Below are 24508 nucleotides of genomic sequence, written 5' to 3'. Positions count from 1 at the left end.
GAGTGTCATCTGATGGAGATTGTAAAAGGTTAGTGCATCATTTTAGCTGGTTTTATGGTTTTGGTGACCCTGTCTTTTAATTGACAAAACATTACACACAACTCTTGTAAATGTACTGTCCTAACATACTCTAAATTTATGCTTTCGCCGTAAAACCTTTTTGAAATCGTAAAACGTGGTTAGATTAAGGAGATGTTTATCTTTCAAAGGGTGTAAAATAGTTGTATGTTTGAAAAATTTGAATTTTGACATTTATTTGGATTCAAATTTGCCGCTCTTGAAATGCACCTGCTGTTGATGGAGTGCACCACGGGGGGGACGCTAGCGTCCCACCTAGCCCTTAGAGGTTAAGCAATATTTCTAAAGGCTATGCAATTGCATGAGAGTATTGATATTGTCTTTTTAACAGAGGCTACTATCAGCTTTCAATAGGCTAGGCTTACTATATTTATTTACACATTTTCTTAATATTAAGCATATTGCTTCTCTTCACAACAGGAGTATAGCATACCTGGCTGGCATGAAAATGAACCACGGGAAAAGCGTCCTCCATTCACTATTTAAGTGCATAGATTACATGTATTTTTCAACTTGCCCCTGTTGAGACAGGTGCTTAATAGTCCATTTTAAATAAGAATTGACACATGATTTAGTATATGTAAAGACAATATTAAATTAAGAATAGTCTGATGGGTGACAATATTAGCCTATCACTTGTGAATGATGCCCAGCTTGTGTGCAGTCAAGAAACAGCACGTCTAAAAAAATGAAATACACTCTCTCAAAATCATAGTTGCACATAGGCCTATATGTTTTGATAAGGTTGTATCATAACTTAAGTGACCACATACCTTCTTAAAATGAAGCATACTAATCTGCTTTACAATGGTTGTCTAGCCTAACTGGCATACATGCGCAGCGCGTGAGTTTCACCTTTGGGGAAGATCACACGGTCCCATGTGGCTCAGTTGGTAGAGCATGGCGTTTGCAACGCCAGGGTTGTGGGTTCGATTCCCACGGGGGACCAGTACGGGGGGAAAAAAAAGAAGTATGAAATGTACTAATTCACTACCGTAAGTCGCTCTGGATAAGAACGTCTGCTAAATGACTAAAATGTAAATGTAAATCATTGCCACCATAAAAATACACATTTATAATAAAAGCATTACATGCATAATCGCATTTGTGATTGCTTTTGAGAATGGTGTTTTCTGGCAAATTGATTGCATTTTGGAACAGTCACGCTTATAGCCTACTGCGGTGTGCACATTGCTGAGCTTATAATGTGAAGAAATACCCTAATAGTTTATCAACATTTGAACCTAAATGGTCTGATCTGTTGCGTCAGCCTCATTGCTTTTACGTTTTTTGAAGCTAGTGGTTGTATTAGTTTGGGGTCTATCGCATCCCACAACTGTCCCAGACAATGTTTGAAATATTTATTTAAAATGCACAGAATAGGTCAACTTTTGTACTATGGGGGATAGTAGATTGACATAGGCTAGTGCTTTTGATATTTGTTAAGCCTACTCATCTTGTTGGCTGACGAAAAGTAAATGTAGACCCGATCACGTGATGGGCACTGGCTACTAAGAACTTAAATATCTGAGAGGTGCTTTGGAGCACGCAGCCAGGAGAAGGGAACTATAATTATTGTATTCAGGGCGAAAAAAGGAATGGATTTTTTTGGAGGGCATTACGGCGACACAAAGGGGATGCGGCCGGGAAATTCTAGGCCTGGTGAGAATATATTCAAGTCCTTGTCAAATTGTGAATGAGAGACTGTTGGAGTGTGCAGCCTGCACAAAAAAACAAAGCGGAGCTCATGCCTTCCATAGTATTTTTTTCAAATCAATTAGAGTTGCATCATGCAGCCTTAGAATGTATTAAAAGTCTAAACATATAGCCCAACGTTTGTATCACAACTAAAGTTCCAGAAATAACTCTAAAATTAGACATATAAGAGGACCTGTCTTTGTTAACAGCTCAATGCAATAGCTGCATATACACACTCCCTCATATCGTTGAGAAAATATCCTTTCTATTTTATTCAGCTATGTTAAATTGACTCTTCATTACTATAAAATAATGCCATGACTTCAAAGCAAATCTTGTCTGCTAAATAAACTAATGTAGCCCACAGACATATATGGCATAGTCAGATCAGAGCCTAACATAAGGACAACGCAGAGTATTCTACGCAGAGTTATTCTATTCTTCTGAAATAAGACTACATTTTCTTCGACTTGCATTACTTGACATGGTGTGATATTAGGTTGCTTCTTGTGTAAATATTTTGTCTGGATTTGAATGATTTTGTGTATTCCAAAACATGCAAAAAATATAATGTACACAAATTGTGCAATCCAGGTGTGCAAAGTTCTTAGAGAATTACCCAGAAAGACTCACAGCTGTAATCTCTGCCAGGAGATGCTAAATGGGTTTTTGTTAATTATCGGTCAATTACCATGAGACCTGCAGGGTAAAACTAACCTGTCTCACGACGGTCTAAGGCTATACATCTTCAAATAATATTTTTGCAGGAATCTCCTTGCGAATGATTTTGCCGAAGATATCTCATACAGTATAGTACACAAACACACATGCACTTCAGTCTTTCAGCCACTCCCAACCTCACTCCCTCTATGACTAGCTCTCTCAGTAAGAATGGCAGAATGGTGAACTTACTAAATGACTGAGAGGTTGACTGTGTGATATTAGGTTGCTTCTTGTGTAAATATTTTCTGTCTGGATTTTAATGATTTGTATGGATTAAAATTGTCATTTTAATCCATAGAGACGTGAAGGAGAAGCTCGTCGGATGTTGATCTCTTCTTGGCTGGGTCCTCATTTGGGACCAAAGTTCCTTGTTAAGAGTCTCTTTCTGCTCTTGCAGACGCAAGAGACCCATCTAAATTAAATAATTGATTTATTGTGATGTGTAGGCTATATTAAATGGATTCATTAGACTTTTTAAAATGTGGATGTTCCAAATGTCTGCATCAGTGGCTTGTAGGCTGTGTGTGGAAGCCAGGAGATGCTAAATGGGTTTTTGTTAATTAATCGGTCAATTACCATGAGACCTGCAGTTATTTGCTTGACAAATCACCAGCTGACAATTTCATGACCGCCACAACCCAACTCAGCTACAAGGTCCTCAAATCAACGTTTTAAATTGCCTGAGCGCACCAGAACATCCAATTGTAATGCGTTTTGTAAATTGTTCCAGCAGTGAGGTGCATTCAAACTAAAAGCAGATTTACTTAATTAGATGGAGACCCAAAGAACTTCAACAGTTAACCAACCCTGTGAACGGGTTTGGTAACGCATGTTTTTATACTTCAACAATGAAGTTAGGTAAGTCAGAATTTTGTGACGTAGACCTTGGTAAACAAAATGGGAATAGTGAAGTGATCTACGGGAAATTAATGAAAATCCGCCAACCTTTTGATACAGTGATGAGTATTAAAATTGTCACCTGTGATAAAGCGAAGGGCGCTATGTTACGACTGCATCCAAAGGATTAAGAGTAGTGGCTGCTGCATTCTGCTAAATGGTGTCACCATAGTCAAGAACTGGCAGGAAAGTTGACTGTTCAATCTGCTTCTTGCGGTTTAGGGAGAGGCAAGATCTACAATAGTTCAAAAAAAATAATCCCACTTTAAAATCTTAGCTTTTTAATTAGCGCATCAGTATGTTTTTTAAACGTTTGCCAAGACTGGATAAACAGCTTCTATCGCAAGGCCATCAGACTGCTAAACAATGATCACTAAAGTCAATCACTAGTCATTTTAAACAATGCCACTTTAATAATCTTTACATAACTCATGGCCATCGCTCATCCATATATTATATGTACATATTCTCATTCACCCCTTTAGATGTGTGTATTAGGTAGTTGTTGGGGAATTGTTAGATATTACTGCACAGCCAGAACTAAAAGCACAAGCATTTCGCTACACTCGCATTAACATCTGCTAACCATGTGTATGTGACCAATAAACTTTTATTTGAATATAAATTCCCAGACATTTATAGGCAGGAACCCGATCTATGGGACAAACACTCAATGAATAAATATGTAGTCCATCTGAAATTAAAAAAAATTGCGAGAATTCGATAAAATACATTTAGTCTTGCCCACATTACATAGGTGTTTTAAACCAACCAGTGCTTGTTGTAAGGCAACAAAGTCAGATTGCAGCTCAACACAACATCTACAGTTGGGGCAATGGAATGCATAACAGTATTGTCTACATACAGATTAATATTACAAGTTTTAACACAGATGTATTTATTTAAATAGTAAAGAGAACCGGTCCCAATACTGACCCTGCAGTACACCTTTTGTAATATCCAGGGAGCTAGATTAACACCATCAGAAAACAGTGTCCTGGTGACATAATGCTAAAACCCCTTGCAAGAAGCCTGGTCCAGGCCTACCTTTGAATGAGAATGTGATTGTCAACAGTGTCAAAGGCATTGGAAAGGACATGGTCTTTAGTCAGTTGACACTGACCTGAGGCGGGGATTATGGGCCAGACTCTGGACACGGGCCCAGGAGTGGTTGCTACGCGGCTGCAGCTCCACGGCAACCTTCAGAGGTAGACGCACAGGCTTCTGGTCCTCTTCATCACTCACTCCTTGAGAGAGAGTGAGCAAGCAATATAGAAAGGGAGGTGTAAAAGGAAAGTAGGATAAGATTTGTTCTCTCCGGTCCTGAGATGATCAGCATCATAATCACCACTTACTCATACCGCCCCTTTCCTGAGTACTACCATGGAAATCCATCCCCTCCTGCCCATATGCATGACTCCTCAACATCCCCTTCTTCCCTCTTCCTGCTGTGTGAGTGTGTCACTGTGTGCCTGTTTGTGTGTACACTCACCATCTGGGTCACACAGCCTCTTGAGCGCACGGCACATGGGAGCTTTGATGCGCAGGTTCCTGCCTTTAGAACGCACTGTGGTCGCCCTGGGAGAATACAGAACCATGAGAACCACAAAACACACAAACTACACCCAAATAGCAATTGCACAACTATCTACACTGGATAAAAATAAAAAGTCTACATGTAAAGTGTTGATCCCATGTTTCATGAGCTGAAATAATAAAAAATCCTGAAATGTTCCATATGCACAAAGAGCTTATTTGTGTCATTTTTTTGACTATGGAATATCAAGAAGCTGATTAAACAGCATGATCATTACACAAGGGCACCTTGTGCTGGGGACAATAAGTCTCAAGTTGAGAGGAAGCGTGCAATTGTCATGCTGACTGCAGTTAGGTCCACCAGAGCGGTTGCCAGAAACGTTCATGTTAATTTCTTTACCATAAGCTGCCCACCCACTGGGGGAGCCAGGCCCAGCAAATCAGAATGAGTTTCTTTCCACAAAAGGGCTTTATTACAGACAGAAATACTACTCAGTTTCATCAGCTGCCCGGTTGGCTGGTCTCAGACAATCATGCAAATGAAGGAGGACGTGGAGGTTCTGGTCTGTCCTGATTACATGTAGTCTGCGGTTGTGAGGCCGGTTGTATGTACTGCCAAATTCTCTAAACAAAGTTGGAGGCAGCTTGTGGTAGAGAAATGAACATTCAATTCTCTGCTAACTGCTCTGGTGGACATTCCTGCTGTCAGCATGCCAATTGCAAGCTTCCTCAACTTGAGACATCTGTGGCATTGTGTTGTGTGACAAATCTGTACATTTTAGAGTGGCCTTTTATTGACCCCCAGAACAAGGTGCACCTGTGCAAAGATCATGCCATTTAATGAGCTTCTTGATATGCCACACCTGTCAGGTGGATGGATTATCATGGCAAAAGAAAAATGCTCACCAACAGGGATGTAAACAACTTCGTGCACACATTTGAGAGAATGTCTGGGATCTTATTTCAGCTCATGAAAGATAGGACCAACACGTTACACTTATATTTTTGTTCAGTATATAACCACACTCCAGCCAGTTTATTAGGTACACCCCCCTGTTCACAAAAATGGCTCACTCCTACAGACAGTGAGTCACGTGGCCGTGGCTTGCAATATAAAGCAGGCAGACAGGCATTCAGTTACTGCTTGATTGAACATTAGAATGGGTAAAGCGAGTCTCATAAGCGACTTGGAGCGTGGTATGATTGTCTGTGCCAGGCTTGCCGGATCCAGTAACGGCAGCCCTCATGGGATTTTCATGCACGACAGTTTAGGGTTTCCCGAGAATGGTGCGACAAAACAAATAAACATTGGCAGTGGCAGTCCTGTGGGCGAAAACAGCTTGTTGATGAGGTCAAAGGAGAATGGCAAGAATTGTGCAAGCTAACAGGCGGGCCACAGACAAATGTTGGCGCAATACAACAGTGGTGTGCAGAACAGCATCTTGGAATGCACAACTCATCGATCCTTGTCCGGGATGGGCTATTGCAGCAGTTGACCACACCGGGTTCCACTCCAATCAGCTAAAAACACGGAGAAGCGGCTCCAGTGGGCACATGGATCACCAACACTGGACAAATGAAGAGTGGAAAAACATTGCCTGGTCCGACGAATCCCGATTCTTGTTGCGTCATGCTGATGGCACAGTAAGGAATGGGCGTAAGCAGCATGAGTCCATGGACCCATCCTGCCTGGTGTCAACGATACAGGTTGGTGGAGGCAATGTACTGCCGTCCAATTTGCAGCAACTGCGTGATGCCATCGCGTCAGCATGGACCAACAGCCCTGTGGAACGTTTCTGACTTGTAGAATCCATCCCCCGAAGAATTTAGGCTGTTCTAGAGGCAAAAGGGGGTACCGACCAGGTACCAAATTGGTGTACATAATAAACTGGTGTATATAACGGTTTATTTCAAAATGTATAAACTATTTTTAAGCAAATCAACTACAAAGTTTAGGAAAAAAATAGGTATATTTCAAAAAGCTGTGGTTACATTGGTAAAATGTTTGTGTCGGTCTTACCCCTGTTGGATGAGCTCGTTAAGCTTGGCCACGTTCTTATCGTCCATCACTATGAACAACAACAGAGTTAGAAAAGCTAGAGTGCGTACCTCCTTGCTCTTGCTTTGTGAAGACAGACATTAACATAACATCTGTAATGACCTCCAACAGAGGTAGAAAAGCTAGCCATCTTTGGACACAAGACTAACACAGACATAGGACATTAATAACATAACCTTCTTCATGACCTGTGCGACACTTAACTGTCCCTCATGACCCCGGCGCAACATTTAAAAATCAGCTCCCACGCGGCCAACCAGGCCCAGCAGCAGAAACAGAGCCAGACTGAGACGTGTCAAACACACCAAAGACACGGCGGCGGCTGCACCCCCCCCCCCGCACACACAGACCCTGCTTGACTTACATCCTCCAACCTTCTTCCTTAACTCAGCGTAGCAGATGAGACCGTACAGCTCCTGAGAGGACTTCTTCAGCACACGGGAGTACACTGTGGGACAGGAGGAACTGGGCATGTTATGGGATAAAAACGAAAAGAAAAACTACAGCACACCAGTGATCTTGGGTGCCCCAAAAACTTAAAATGGGTCACACACTGATGGTAAGATCGAAAGACAGTTTAACTCTTGCACATTTAATGAGTCGCTTACGAGAGTGTGTGTGTGCGCGCGCGTTAAACATAATAGGATGCAAAAGAAGAAATGAACGCAGACTACAGGCAAAGTTTCACTTGCAAATGCCAACTGGTCTTCATAAAAAGCTGGTTGCTTGCAAAGATTCACACTGATTTCGAAGGTCAATGTTTTTGTCAACAAACTGAAACACGACAAAAAGAGAGACTAAACAAGCAAGAGGTGAGTGGCGATTTCTATTTGAGAAATAACGAGAGAGAAGAGAGCGATAAACTAGCTTACCGTTGGCGAAGTCGATGTGCTTGGAGATCTTGTGCCAGGTGCGGTAGTAGAAGTGTCGGACTTGCTCTTTGTTCTTCACCATGCTGGCTGGCTTCCCCTTCTTCTTATGCTTCAACACTATGTTTGTCTGGATCGCCTCAAAGTCCTTCCCATGCTACAGAGAGCGAGACACACCACTAGAGATATGGAAGTTGTGTTGGAGTAGGGGGCACGCAATTGCTAATAAGCGTTATTGCAACGACTGGAAGTCTATGGGTATCCACATTTGCTTGTGAAACTACCTCCAACTTCCTTAATACGGGACACAGACATAAAAAGTATCCGCGAGTTCATCTGACTCAGAGGAAGTAGATAAAGGGCCGCATTGCCAAAATCTCGAAGTATCCCTTTAACTTTTTAGTGACGGGGGGAGTATTCGGAAATTCAGATGAATGACGAGCCCAAATTAAACTGCGTGCTACTCAGGCCCAGAAGGTAGGATATGCATATAATTTGTAGATTTGGATAGAAAACACTCTGAATGGTGTCTAAGTATAACAGAACTCATATGGCAGGCAAAAACCTGAGAAAACAATCCAACCAGAAGTGGTTTGTAGTTTTTCAACTGATTGCCTTTCCAAACTACAGTGTCTGTGGGGTCATTTTGCACTTCTTAAGGCTTCCACTAGATGTCAACAGTCTTTATAACCTTGTTTCATGCTTCTACTGTTAGTTACTGAGGAGAGAATAAGAGCTGTCTCAAGCATGAGACCAACGAGTTGTTTACTGCGCAGGCAAGCATGTCCACCATTCCTTTTTCCTCTAATGAATATGCTATTGTCCGGTTGGAATATTATCAAAGATTTATGTTAAAAAAAGACCCTTAGGATTGATTGTAAAAATCGTTTGACATGTTTCTACGAACTGTAATGGAACCATTTGACTTTGTCTCGGGTTTTGCGCTCCCGCATTATGCCTTTGGATTAGTGATCTGAACGCGAGAACAAAACGGAGCTATTTGGACATAAATATGGAGTTTATCGAACAAAACGAACATTTCTTGTGGAAGTGGGAGTGCATTCCGACGAAGATCAGCAAAGTTAAGTGAAGATTTATAATACTATTTCTGAGTTTTGCTGACTCCAGAACTTGGCAGGTCACTGTATAGTTTGCTTTGATGGCTGAGCTCTGTAGTGAATATTGAACAATGTGCTTTCGAGGTAAAGCTATTTTGAAATCTGACACAGCGGTTGCATTAAGGAGAAGTGTATCTATAATTCTTTCAATAATTGTTGTAAATTTTATCAACGTTTATGAGTATTTTTGTAAATTGATGTGCTCATTTACCGGAAGGCGAAACATTTCTGAACATCACGGGCCAATGTAAAATGGGGTTTATGGATATAAATATGAACTTTATCGAACAAAACATACATGTATTGTGTAACATTGAGTCCTGGGAGTGTCATCTGATGATCAAAGGTTAGTGATTAATTTTAGCTGTATTTCTGGTTTTTGTGACACCTCTCCTTGCTTGGAATTGCTGTGGTTTTTCTTGTTTAGGCGCTGTCCTAACAATCTAATGTTATGCCTTCGCCGTAAAGCCTTATTGAAAAAAAAAAAATCGGACAGTGTGGTTGGATTAAGGAGAAGTGTATCTTTACAATGGGTTATAAATAGTTGTATGTTTGAGAAATTTGAATGAGATTTTTGTTGTTTTGAATTTGCCGCCCTGCCATTTCACTGGCTGTTGGCAGTGTCCCCCACATGTCCCAGAGAGGTTAAGTAACCGCATCATATTCTCTAACTTTTTGTAAACTAATGTTGACCATTTACTCAGCACTTTAGACACAAACTTAAAAAGGGTATGACATCTTGGGCTACTACTCTGCTATTTAAATCTGGAATCAGAACAGAATGATCTACCACCAATCAAGAAGTACAGCTGTTTTAGTAACCGCATCACCTAAATTAGCTAACTTCCCACTGTTGAATTAACTCTTCAAACCTCAATAGAATTTTAGAATGCTCATGTAGATTACTGAGAATTTTCTAGATAAGCTAATTCTCACATTTCAAACAGTTTTAAAGAGCACAACCTCTTTAATATGACACCACATTAAAGTCAATGGGAATAACTCACCTTATCTTCCATTGTGTAAACACCCAAACACATCAAAAAAGCCTAGAGTATTTAAATTGTAGTAAATTTGACTAAATTACACACAAATGAACAAAGTATAATATATATTATAGAAGTTACAGAAGTAAGAACCGTTGTCAATGTAAAAATGCAAACAACCATTCCTCCTGACACCAGCTCTGTCAGGAGGAACGGGCCAAAATTCACCCAACTTATTGTGGTAAGTTTGTGGAAGTCAACCCGAAACATTTGACCCAATTTAAAGGCAATGCAACCAAATACTAATTGAGTGCATGTAAACTTCTGACCCACTGGGAATATGATGAAAGAAATAAAAGCTGAAATAAAATCACTATTATTATTCTGACATTTCACATTCTTAAAATAAAAGTTGTGATCATAACTAACCTAAGACAGGGAATTTTCACCAGGATTAAAATGTCAGGAATTGTGAAAAACGGAGTTTAAATTTATTTGGCTAAGGTGTATGTAAACTTCCGGCTTCAACCGTATCTACATTGCAAAACACATGTACGTGTGTGTATAGTACATAGGCACAGACACATGATAACATATGTTTGTGTTAGTTCACAGTCCCCGCTGTTCCATAAGGTGTATTTTTACCTGCTTTTTAAATCCAATTCTTCTGCTTGCATCAGTTACCTGATGTGGAATAGAGCCATGACTACATGGAACTCTATGTAGTACTGCGCGCCTCCCAGTCTGTTCTGGACTTGGGGACTGAAGAGACCACTGGTGGCATGTCTTGTGGGGTATGCATGGGTGTCCGAGCTGTGTGCTAGTTTTTTAAAAAACAGACAGCTTATCAACACCTCTTACAAAAACAAGTAATGATGAAGTCAATCGCTTCAACTTTGCGCCATGAGAGATTGATATGCATGTCATTAATGTCAGCTCTCTGTATATTTTTAAGGGCCAACCGTGCTGCCCTGTTCTGAGCCAACTGCAATGTTGCTAAGTCCATCGTTGTGGCACCAAACCACACAACTGAACAGTAGTCCAAGGTGCAACAAAACTAGGGCCTGTAGGACCTGCCTTGTCGATAGTTTTGTTAAGAATGCAGAGCATTATTATGGACAGAATTCTCCCCATCCTTGGCTACTGTTTTATCAAAATGTTTTGACCATGACAGTCTTCTCAACTTGCTCAATTTCCACATTATTCATTACGAGATGTCGTTGGGGTTTAGGGTTAGTGAATGATTTGTCCCAAATACAATGCTTTTAGTTTTGGAAATATTTAGGACTAACTTATTCCTTGCTACCCATTCTGAAACAAAGATCTGAAGTTAGTTAAGTGTTGCAGTCATTTCAGTCGCCGAAGTAGCTGATGTATATAGTGTTGAGTCATCCGCATGCATAGACACACTGGCCTTACTCAAAGCCAGTGGCATGTTGTTAGTAAAGCAAGGGGCCTAAACAGCTACCCAGGGGAATTACTGATGCTACCTGGATTATGTTTGAGAGGCTTCCATTAAAGAACACCCTCTGTGTTCTGTTAGACAAATCTTTATCCACATTATAGCAGGGGGTGTAAAGCCATAACACATCAGTTTTTCCAGCAGCAGACTATGATCGATAATGTCAAAAGCTGCACTGAAGTCTAACAAGATAGTCCCCACAATAACTTCTCTCAGCCAATCAGTCAAGTGCTGTGCTTGTTGAGTGTACTTCCCAATAAGCGTGCTGAAATTCTGTTGTCAAATTGTATGCTGCGAAATAGCATTGAGCTGGTCAAACAATTTTTTCAAGACGTTTACTAAGGGTTGATAACAGGCTGATTGGTTGGCTATTTGAGCCAGTAAAGGGGGCTTTACTACTCTTGGGAACTGGAATGACTTTTGCTTCCCTCCAGGCTGAGGGCACACATTTTCTGGTAGGCTTAAATTGAAGATGTGGCAAATGAGTGGCAATATCAGCAATTTTCAATTCAGATTGTCAGACCCTGGTGGCTTGTCATTGTTGAGAGACAATTTTTTCACCGCTTCCACACCAACTTCACGGAATTCGAAAGTACATATCTTGCCTTTCATAATTTGGTTAGATATACTTGGATGTGTAGTGTCAGCGTTTGTTCCTGGCATGTCATCCCTAAATTTGCTAATCTTGCCAATGAAAAAGTAATTAAAGTAGTTGGCAATAGCAGTGGGTTTTGTAACAAATTACTTTCGACTAGGTAGGGTGTTATACAGAAGACAACCCTATTTGATAAAAAACCAAGTCCATATTATGGCAAGAACAGCTCAAATAAGCAAAGAGAAATGACAGTCCATCAATACATTAAGACATGAAGGTCAGTCAATCCGGAATATTTCAAGAACTTTGAAAGTTTCTTCAAGTGCAGTCGCAAAAAAACCATCAAGCGCTATGATGAAACTGGCTCTCATGAGGACCGCCACAGGAAAGGAAGACCCAGAGGATAAATTCATTAGAGTTAACTGCACCTCAGATTGCAGCCCAAATAAATGCTTCACAGATTTAAAGTAACAGACATATCTCAACAGCAACTGTTCAAAGGAGACTGCGGGAATCAAGCCTTCATGGTCGAATTGCTGCAAAGAAACCACTACTAAAGGACACCAATAATAGAGACTTGCTTGGGCCAAAAAACACGAGCAATGGACATCAGACCCGTGGAAATCTGTCCTTTGGTCTGATCAGTCTAATTTGCGATGTTTCGTTCCAACTGGCGTGTCTGTGGCGCAGAGCAGGTGAGTGTACAAAGCTGTCATCAAGGGTGAATATCAAACATACTTTGATATGTTTAATACTTTTTGGCTTCCTACATAATTCCATGTGTGTTACTTCATAGTTTTGATGTCTTAACTATTATTCTACAATGTTAAAAATAAAGAAAAACCCTTTAATGAGTGAGTGTCCAAACTTTTGACTGGTACTGTATATATGGAGATTGTTAAGTGCCAAAAATGGGTTAAATAAAATGTACAAAACACTTGCCTGATCTTTCTTATATAGGTCAGACACTTCAGAGCAAACTACCTTTAGATCATTTTTGGGAATGTTGTTCCATGTTGTGAATCTGTTATTCAATGCATTTGTATGGGCAGTAAGGCCAAATAAAATGTATCAAATTATTTTTTAATACTTAATTCAAATAGCAAAATGATCCTTGGTATTACCTTAAAACAATTACATACATACATCACACACACACACACACACACACACACACACACACACGTAGACCATAATGGGTTAACAAACTTCTATACTTATTCCACTAAAGGCACCATCATATTTCTCACCCCAAAATGATAGCCTAAAACATTTCTAATTCCTTAACTTCCCTGGGCAAGCGTCCCACCCTAGTCAACAGCCAGTGGAATCGCGTGGCTAGAAATACCAATACCTCAAAAATGCTATAACTTCAATTTCTCAAACATGACTATTTTACACCATTTCAAAAAGGCTTTACAGCGAAAGCTAAACATTAGATTATGTCAGGAGAGTACCCTGCCAAAAATAATAATAAAATAATCACACAGCCATTTTCAAAGCAAGCATATATGTCACAAAAACCAAAACCACAGCTAAATGCAGCACTAACCTTTGATGATCTTCATTAGATGACACTCCTAGGACATTATGTTATACAATATATGCAAGTTTTGTTCAATCAAGTTCATATTTATATTTTTTTTAAAATCAGCTTTTTACATTAGCATGTGATATTCAGAACTAGCATACCCACCGAAAACTTCCAGTGAATTTACTAAATTACTCACGATTAACGTTCACAAAATACATAAATTATTTTAAGAGTTATAGATACCGAACTCCTTTATGCAATCGCGGTGTCAGATTTTAAAATAGCTTTTCGGCAAAAGCACATTTTGCAATATTCTGAGTACATAGCCCGACCATCACGGCTAGTTATTTTGACACCCACCAAGTTTGGGACAACCTAAACTCAGAATTACTATTAGAAAAATTGGATTACCTTTGCTGTTCTTCGTCAGAATGCACTCCCAGGACTTCTACTTCAACAACAAATGCTGTTTTGGTTCCAAATAATCCATAGCTATATTCAAATAGCTCCATTTTGTTCGTGTGTTCAGGTCACTATCCGAAGGGTGATGCGCGAGCGCATTTGTGACAATTTCAAAATATTTATTCCATTACCGTACTCGTAAAATAGCGATAATATTCCAAACCGGGCAACGTTGTATTCATTCAAAGGCGGAAAGAAAAAAAAATTGAGAATTCTCATGAACGCACATCTCCAGTATCACTGTCCCCAGGCTGACCACTCACAAAATCTCCTGGTGTTCTTCGTCCAGAGACAGCAGACACCCCATTACACTTTCTGGCGGCTTTAGAGAGCCAATGGGAGCCTGAGAAAGTGTCACGTTACAGCACAGATGCTGTATTTTCGATAGAGATGCATCAGAAGACAACAAATTGTCAGACAGGGCACTTCCTGTATGGAATCTTCTCAGGTTTTGGCCTGCCATGAGTTCTGTTATACTCACAGACACCATTCAAACAGTTTTATAGACTTGAGTGTTTTCTATCCAAATCTACTAATTATATGCATATCCTAGTTTCTGGGCAGGAGTAGTAACCAGATTAAATCGGGTAAGTTTTTTATCCGGCCGTGCAAATACTGCCCCCTAGCCCCAACAGGTTAAGTATTACAGATTGCATATACTGTGGTTTTCTAGTAGTAGACTGTATAAAAGTGTAGTAGTTCTATTTGTGATGAAAAACTGTGTGAGCCAAGTGTCCCACACTCCAAAGTAAAAACGTTGATATTGTAGTCTAAGTAAATCAGACAAAATATTTTGATTTTGACTTTTTCACTGCTTCACTTTCGTAAAAACTTTTTATTTTTTTTACTTCTTTCACAAAATTACTTTCAAAGAGCTGAAGCAGGTAAAAAAAATAAAATCCCATTATTATTATTCTTCACGCTACTACTACTGCACAGTTAAAGCTAGAAACGTCATTCAAACTTTAAAATGTGCAGATTGGTCTGGAAGAGAGGTCAACTGATTTTTCAACGCCGATAACGATTAAATCGGCAGATTTACTTACATATATATTTGTAACAATGACAATTACAACAACACTGAATGAACACTTATTTTAACTTAATATAACACAAATAAAAATCAACTTAGTCTCAAATAAATAATGAATCATCTTCAATTTGCTTTAAATAACGCAAAAACAAAAGTGTTGGAGAAGAAAGTAAAAGTGCAATATTTGCCATGTAAAAAAACTAACGTTTAAGTTCCTGGCTCAGAACATGAGAACATATGAAAGCTGGTGGTTCCTTTTAATATGAGTCTTCAATATCCCAGTTAAGAAGTTTTAGGTTGTAGTTATAGGACCATTTCTCTCTTTACCATTTGTGTTTCATATACCTTTGACTATTGGATGTTCTTATAGGCACTATAGTATTGCCAGCCTAATCTCGGGAGTTGATAGGCTTGAAGTCATAAACAGTGGTGTGCTTCAAGCATTGCGAAGGGCTGCTGGCAAACGCAGGAAAGTGCTGTTTGAATGAATGCTTACGAGCCTGCTGCTGCCTACCACCGCTCAGTCAGACTGCTCTATCAAATCATAGACTTAATTATAATATAAACACAGAAATACGAGCCACAGGGACATTAATATGGTCAAATCGTCGTTCTGCCCCTGAACAAGGCAGTTAACCCACTGTTCCTAGGCCATCATTGAAAATAAGAATTTCTTAACTGACTTGCCTAGTTAAATAAAAGGTAAACATTTTTTTTTCTTTATCTCGGAAACGGTCATTTCAAAAACAAAACGTTCATTCTTTCAGTGAAATACGGAACCATTCCGTATTTTATCTAACGGGTGGCATCCCTAAGTCTAAATATTAATGTTACATTGCACAACCTTATGTCATAATTATGTACAATTCTGGCAAATTAATTACGGTCTTTGTTAGGAAGAAATGGTCTTCACACAGTTCGCTACAAGCCAGGCAGCCCAAACTGCTGCATATACCCTGACTCTGCTTGCACAGAACGCAAGAGAAGTGACAATTTACCTAGTTAAAAGAAATTCATGTTAGCAGGCAATATTAACTAAATATGCAGGTTTGAAAATATACACACATTACAAGGACATCCCAGCCGACCAAACCCTCACGCCGCTGGGCCAATTATGCGTCGCCTCATGGGTCGACCGGTCACAGCTGGCATGGTTATCGAACCAGCATCTGTAGCCACGCAGTTTGCAGTGCAATGCAGTGTCTTAGACTGCTGCGCCACTCGGGAGATCCCATCCGAAGTTAATGCTGATCAATTGTCTTGCACAAAGTATCAAAATACACAGAGGTGTTTTTAGGACCACCTCGTGTCTATTGTCCTGCTAACAGCCCTTGTGAAAAACAAGTGTTTGAAAACATTAAATATTGTTAAGATTCTTTTGTTTTCAAATAACCAAACATTATTTGCTGTATTAGAGAATTAAAAAAAAAAAAAAAAAAAATTTTAGCTTAATTAATATTATGGTGTTTCTATTCCAAGAAAAAAAAATAATAATAAATACAAAATTAAAACTCATGTCACACCTGTTAATTGAAATGCACTCCAGGTGACAAGCTCATGAAGCTGGTTGAGAGAATGCCAAGAGTGCACAAAGCTATCATCAAGGCAAAGGAGGGCTACTTTGAATAAACTCAAATAAAATACATTTATTTGTTTAACACTGTTTCGTTTACTACATGATTCCATGTGTTATTTCATAGTTGATGTCTTCACTATTGTGCTGCAATGTAGAAAATAGTAAAAAGAAAAACCATTCCCCCCATTATAGACTCTCTGGTACACATATTTAGTGGTCAGAAAAAATATATATTGTAAAATTATCAGCAACTGTTTGGCACACAATACTTAGGCAACACTTGCTGCTATACCCTCCTTATTTCCAGTAATTCCCACAACTAAGTCAAATATTCTCCACAGATCTGACTTTCCGTTTCCCTCCTGAGCAACCAGTAAACATTGCCCCATTTCGAGTTTCTTTCTCATGTCCTCCGCATCCATTTTGCTGTCAACATTACTGTGTAGGGAGTTTGTTATAACCAATTTATTGATGTGATTATGATAGGCTGTAGGTTAGGCCCTATTGGTCACACGCATGGGATGCGTACATGTTTCACGTAAAGAGAGCAAGGGTTGAGGGAATGGGGAATATTTTTCCTAAACAAATTAGTTAACAGAACTTCAGTCAGAAACAAGAAACTAAATGGATGAAATTATGTTCAAGCACGGACAGCGCAAAACACTTGCTGTGGTGCCTTTTTCGCTGCAGTAGGGAGGAGAGCGAGACAATGTATACCAGTCACACAGGCAAACATTTGTTTAACACCATTGGGCTCGAGTCATTATTTATCAAACAGTGTGCTTAAAGCATCAGACAAGCTCAGAGCACATGAAGTTGGTTTTATTCTAACACATAAGTGTGTCTACATATGGAAAAATAATGTACTGGTTATGCTTGTCGTCGGCAAGGATTAGGGAGTTTAGGAAAAAAATAAACAAATAAAACGGAATAGAGTTGAGCACAGGCAAAATCCTAGAGGAAAACCTGGTTCAGTCTGCTTTCAAACAAACAGACAAATTCACATTTCAGCAGGACAATAACCGAAAACACAAGGCCAAATACACACTGGAGTTGCTTATCAGGAAACAGTGAATGTTGCTGAGTGGCCTAGTTACAGTTCACTGAAATCAGATTGAAAATCTATGGCAAGACTTGAAAAAACAGCTGTCTAGCAATGAACAACAACCAACTTGACAGAGCTGCAAGAATTATTTTAAGAATGTGCAAATACTGTCAATCCAGGTGTGCAAAGCCCTTAGAGACTTAGCCAGAAAGACTCACAGCTGTAAACACTGCCAAATCAAACTTTGTCACATGCGGCAAATACCACAAGTGTAGTAGACCTTACCACGAAAAGCTTACTTACAAGCCCTTAACCAACAGTGCAGTTCAAGAAGAGTTAAGAAAATATTTACCAAATAAACAAAAAAGATAAACACAATAATATAACATGGCTATATACAGGGGGTACCGGCAGCACGACTGTAGGCTGTGACTTTAAATTTAATGTAAAATGCCTTATGCTCAGTGCCTTTGAATTCACTTTTAGAAACACGAGTTCGGCAAGAGTCTGTAGCCTCTGCACTTGCAGAGCCATTGGGGATGCTAAACACCCTTCGGGCTTCTGGGAAGGGATGTGGAGTTATTTTGTTTATTTTTCTATAAGTAGACAAATTTTTTGGCAAAATAACCCTATCAAAACAAAAAGCGTCTTGAAAAGAGGTATATGTCAAGCCTTGGGGGCCAAAAACAATGACAGCCCATTGTACAGATAATAGAATAGATTTGTTGTTTATAAATATTTTGCTTCAATGACAGTTAGCTACCCACCTCGCTCAAGTCAAATTGGGCATGCTCAGCTCCTCGTGCTGCTCACATTGTCGGATGTCAGTAAACAGCTCTCATGTCTCATCCTTGAGCAGCCCAAACGGGGCCCATTTCTACTCACACAGGCAGAGTAATGAATATGAAGTATTGTGAACACCAAGAAAGCAGCCAAGGCAACAGCACACCGCCCTCAGGATCATGGCCCGTGCTCTAACTAACTCAACTGGCTAGTTTGCCAGTCTGAAAAGATCCTGCTGCTCTGATTTGATAGAGTGAAGTGTTCTCTGTTCCCTCGCTTTATATTTTGCCCGATCACATCTCTGCCTCCTGTGGCCTGCTGCTAATATAATAAATCAATAGGTCGAGGACATTTGCTAGCAAGCTATCAATGTGCATAAAATAAGTGAATCGAAGCAAGAAGTAAAATTTTTTTTTTTAAACAATAAAAAAATAATTAAAAAAAACACATTCTGACAGTGACAGCAAGCTTGTCTGCCTGCTGCAAGTTGAGGAAAGGACACAGACAATAACACACCTCCAGGCACTGCTCCTAATCTGCAACATTGTTTTTTTTTTTTACTATAAGCCTGCAAGGATAGAGGCATTTTGCCAACATCTACTTAGGCATAATAAAACACTTCAGTTTTTCCCGATCACGAGTATTAACAGTCAATTTCCGTATAGGATTTATGAGCACAGGCAGGTTGTCACACCCCTAATAACACAGTAGATGAATCTGATACGTACCGTAATTTCCGGACTATTAAGCGCACCTGAATATAAGCCACACCCACTGAATTTGAAAAAAATATATATATATTTTGAACATAAGCCGCACATGTCTATAAGCCACAGGTGCCTACCGGTACATTGAAACAAATGAACTTTACACAGGCTTTAACGAAACACGGCTTGTAACAAAAAACAAAAAATGAGCAGTACGCTTTAGTTGTCTTTTTGCACTGAGTCAATTCCTCACGCTGCTGTTTCCAATGTCTTATCATCAACTCATTAAGACCAAGCTCCCATGCAGCAGCTCATTTCCTTTTCCAACAGCCAGATCAAATCGCCTTCAACTTGAAAGCTGCATCATATGCATTTCTCCGTGTCTTTGCCATGATGAGGGTGAGAAAATGACTACCGTAATCAGAATGATGGGAAGTTTGAGAGCGCTCGATTTAATCTAAACAGTAAACAAAAAAGTTGTTTGACCTTAACCCGTTCGGCAATTTCATTGGTCTAATGAAAGCTTCATGCCGCCAAAAAACTGATCACGTCACAGAATGTGTTTTTTTGGAGAAAAAAAAATTGAAAGCGGGAAAAATCCATATATTAGCCGCGTCATTGTTTAAGCCGCGAGGTTCAAAGCGTTGTAAAAAAGTTGCGGCTTATAGTCCGGAATTTACGGTAGGCTAAAAGGGAAAAACATTTGTTGCGTGTGAAAACTTCAGTTCTCACACGCAACAACTTTAGTTTAGACATTTTAATTCGAATGAGAGTTGTGTAGCCTATTCAGTACAGTCAACATCAGTGATAAGTATATTTCTGAAACTTTCTAAAACAGCACAGGAATACACGTCTGTGTGCACTTATGCCTACACTTTGTGTAGCTGTTAACAATGATGATAACCTTCTTCTGGTAGACATGGAAAGACTTTCCCCAAAATGTTTCACAATGAAGAAATCGCTCTTCCATTTCCTGGTTGCTAAAAATCAAAATAGTTTGCCTAATTTCAGTTTGTGACACAAAACAAGCACGCATAGTGTAGATAATCATTTGGCTCCTGAGGGGCGCAGCGGTGAAAGGCACTGCATCTCAGTGCAAGAGGCATCACTACAGTCCCTTGGTACGAATCCAGGCTGTATCACATCCGGCCGTGATTGGGAGTCCCATAGGGCAGCACACAATTGGCCCAGCGTCGTCCAGGTTTGGCAAGGGTAGGTTGTCATTGTAAATAAGAATGTTCTTAAATGACTTGCCTAGTTAAATAAAAAAATTGTACCATCAAAAACTGCTATGAAATATATTTTCCATTCCCAGAAATATTGCATTTTCAGCTGGTGTACACAACCGAAAGTAAAATCCACAAAAACTAAACTTAAGAACGGGAAGCATAGAAATAGCACACAGAACAGATATCCTACTTAGACTTGCTTTCAATGAGAATTACAGCTCTATAACTCACATCTGTGAATTTTGTGAGGTCGCCCAAAAATGTACATATATTGCACCATTAACTACAAAGTAGCCCATGCCTACCCAGAGGACGTCATGAACATCCCACTGTCGTCCAAATACGTTGTGAAAAAATGTTGTTCTTTATTTAAAACCTCAACAATGCCTGTCTTCTGTACTCTATTATTAGTGTTTGTATTCAACTGGGAGAGTGCATAAAAGTGAATAAGTCCAAGTGTAGTTATTTCTGATGAAACGTGTTCTAACATTTCAAAGACCCACATTCCAAAGTAAGGTTGATAAAAAAAGAATTTAAAAAATTGTTGAGTTTATAAGTCCTCACTGTCAACTGCGTTTATTTTCAGCAAACGTAACATGTGTAAATATTTGTATGAACATAAGATTCAACAGACAAACTGAACAAGTTCCACAGACATGTGACTAACAGAAATGGTATAATATGTCCCGAACAAAGGGGGTCAAAATAGGTCAAAATAAAAAATAACAGTATCTGGTGTGGCCACCAGCTGCATTAAGTACTGCAGTGCATCTCCTCCTCGTGGACTGCACCAGATTTGCCAGTTCTTGCTGTGAGATGTTACCCCACTCTTCCACCAAGGCACCTGCAAGTTCCAGGACATTTCTGGGGGGGAATGGCCCTAGCCCTCAGCCTCTGATCCAACAGGTCCCAGACGTGCTCAATGGGATTGAGATCCGGGCTCTTTGCTGGCCATGGCAGAACACTGACATTCATGTCTTGCAGGAAATCAGCCATACTCCTCGATCTGTGGGTAGTGGCATTGTCATGCTGGAGGGTCATGTCAGGATGAGCCTGCAGGAAGGGTACCACATGAGGGAGGAGGATGTCTTCCCTGTAACGCACAGCGTTGAGATTGCCTGCAATGACAACAAGCTCAGTCCGATGATGCTGTGACACACCGCCCCAGACCATGACGAACCCTCCACCTCCAAATCAATCCTGCTCCAGAGTACAGGCCTCGGTGTAACGTGCATTTCTTTGACGATTAACGCAAATCCGACCATCACCCCTGGTGAGACAAAACCGCGACTCGTCAGTGAAGAGCACTTTTTGCCAGTTCTGTCTGGTCCAGCGACGGTGAGTTTGTGCCCATAGGCGACGTTGTTGCCGGTGATGTCTGGTGAGGACCTGCCTTACAACAGGCCTACAAGCCCTCAGTCCAGCCTCTCTCAGCCTATTGCAGACAGTCTGAGTACTAATGGAAGGATTGCCCGTTCCTGGTGTAACTCGGGCAGTTGTTATTGCCATCCTATACCTGTCCCGCAGGTGTGATGTTCAGATGTACCGATCCTGTGTTGTTACACGTGGTCTGCCACTGCGAGGACGATCAGCTGTCCGTCCTGCCTCCCTGTAGCGCTGTCTTAGGCATCTCACAGTACAGACATTGCAATTTATTGCCCTGGCCACATCTGCAGTCCTCTTGCCTCCTTGAAGCATGCCTAAGGCACATTCACGTAAATGAGCAGGGACACAGGGCATCTTTCTTTTGGTGTTTTTCAGAATCAGTAGAAAGGCCTATTTAGTGTCCTAAGTTCTCATAACTGTGACCTTAATTGCCTACCGCCTGTAAGCGGTTTGTGTGTTAACGACCGTTCCACAGGTGCATGTTCATTAACTGTTTATGGTTCATTGAACAAGCATGGGAAACAGTGTTTAAACCCTTTACAATGAAGATATGTGAAGTTATTTTGATTTTTACAAATTATCTGTGAAAGACAGGGTCCTGAAAAAGGGACGTAACTTTTTTGCTGAGTTCACTTGTGGTTCGATAACAAAATACCATGTTTAGTAATGTTACCTGGCTATGCACACATTTTGATGGCGCAGAAAAAACGGAAAAGAGAAAGATAGCATCTCTTTGAGTAGGCTTCAAAGGTAGGATGCATATGCCTTATCAATGTAATTCTCAATCAGTTTAGTAGTATATCAAAGTAATCAGACCAAATATTTTACTAAATGTAACTTAAGACTATGTAGAAGCTTTACTTCAAAAAGTAAAGTAACACTGTTTTAACTTCTTACACAAAAATACTAAAGCAAGCCCCACAACATGACTTAATGTAAAGTTACTATCTAGCTATTATTTTACACTCTCTTTGATTGAGTCCATGAAAGGCGCTATATAAAAAAATAAGTGTATTATTTTTATTATGAAGTAGCTCATAATAAAAAAAATGCTAATTGGAAAGAAAACATTACAGCAGCTGAATTTTTCAGACATTGTCATCAGATGCACAGGCGCTTCCACTGCACCTATATTTATATTTCGTACTACTCAACAAGTTGACTTACCTCGTAGAGCCCTTCGAAGAAGCTGTTCTTGTCCTCTGCACTCCAGGACTCCCACTGTCTCCTGGGTCTCTTCTGGCTGCCCACTGGCTCCTCCTTGTCCCCGGGTCCTTGGCCTCTAGGGGCAGCCTTGCCTGAGGGCCCCGTAGAGCCTGATGTGGAGCCGGACTGACTAGCCGACACCTGGTGAGAGACACCATTCTCTGAACCTGTGTGAGAGAGGAAAAGTACACTGAACAAAAATATAAACCTCAACAAATCAAATTTGATTTGTCACAAGCACAAAATAAACTCAGCAAAAAAGATGCATCCCTTTCTCACGACCCTGTCTCCCAAAGATAATTCGTAAAAATCCAAATAACTTCACAGATCTTCATTGTAAAGGGTTTAAACACGGTTTCCCATGCTTGTTCAATGAACCATAAACAATTAATGAACATGCACCTGTGGAACGGTCGTTAAGACACTAACAGCTTACAAAACAGTAGGGAATTAAGGTCACAGTTATGAGAACTTAGGACACTAAATAGGCCTTTCTACTGACTCTGAAAAACACCAAAAGAAAGATGCCAAGGGTCCCTGCTCATCTGTGTGAACATGCCTTAGGCATGCTGCAAGGAGGCATGAGGACGGCAGATGTGGCCAGACCAATAAATTGCAATGTCCGTACTGTGAGACACCTAAGACAGTGCTACAGGGAGACAGGACGGACAGCTGATCGTCCTCGCAGTGGCAGACCACGTGTAACACCACCTCCGTTCACATCAGCAAACCGCTCGCCCACATGATGCCTTACATGCCATTTGCCATCTGCCCAGTACAGTTGAAACCGGGATTAATCCGTGAAGGGCACACTTCTCCAGCATGCCAGTGGCCATCGAAGGGAACATTTGCACACTGAAGTCGGTTACAACACCGAACTGCAGTCAGGTCAAGACCCTGGTGAGGACAACGTGCACGCAAGATAAGCTTCCCTGAGATGGTTTGTGCAGAAAATATTCAGTTGTGCAAACCCTCAGTTTCATCAGCTGTCCTGGTGGCCTTTTATTATCCCCAGCACAAGGTGCACCTGTATAATCAGCTTCTTGATATGCCACACCTGTAAGGTGGATGGATTATCTTGGCAAAGGAGAAATGCTCAGCAACAGGGATGTAAACAACTTTGTGCACAACATTTGAGAAATAAGATTTTTGTGCATATGGAACATTTGTGGGCTTTTATTTCAGCTCATGTAACCAACACATGTTGCTTTTATATTTTAGTTCAGTGTATGAGTGTTTTAGAGACAGTGAGTGATTGAATGTATATGCGAGAGTGTCATGTGTGAGTGAGAGAAAGTAGGAGAATGAACAAGAGAGAAAAACAAGTGTCACAACCTAAATATCATACCAAAAGCTCACGTTGAGTAGAGGGGCAGAAGAAGCAGATGGCGGGGGGGGGGATTGTTTACTTTTCTTAAGTAACTTGTCCCTACTAGAGTTCGACCGATTATGATTTTTCAACGCCAATACCGATTATTGGAGGACCCCAAAAAAAAAAAAAATGATAGCGACTAAATCGACCAATT

The 24508-nt window shown here is 40.3% G+C and overlaps 1 protein-coding gene across 4 annotated transcripts in view; it reads right to left on the bottom strand.

Moving 5' to 3' along the window:
- LOC106583928 (protein cramped-like) overlaps positions 1–24508 on the bottom strand; it is a 54475-nt gene that overhangs the window by 22734 nt on the left and 7233 nt on the right. For all 4 annotated transcript variants that reach the window (XM_014168603.2, XM_014168602.2, XM_014168599.2 and 1 more), the window contains exons 3-8: positions 22944–23149; positions 7864–8017; positions 7356–7439; positions 6953–7001; positions 4889–4974; positions 4520–4643 (exon numbers count right to left, since the gene is read on the bottom strand). In XM_014168603.2, coding sequence (XP_014024078.1) covers positions 4520–4643; positions 4889–4974; positions 6953–7001; positions 7356–7439; positions 7864–8017; positions 22944–23149 — 703 coding nt within the window. The remainder of the gene's footprint in view (positions 1–4519; positions 4644–4888; positions 4975–6952; positions 7002–7355; positions 7440–7863; positions 8018–22943; positions 23150–24508) is intronic.

Source organism: Salmo salar, chromosome ssa23 (genome assembly GCF_905237065.1).
Source record: "Salmo salar chromosome ssa23, Ssal_v3.1, whole genome shotgun sequence".
NCBI classification, from domain to species: Eukaryota; Metazoa; Chordata; class Actinopteri; order Salmoniformes; family Salmonidae; genus Salmo; species Salmo salar.
Note: the sequence above shows the minus strand (reverse complement) of the source record. Positions and strands in the feature narration are given on the sequence as shown.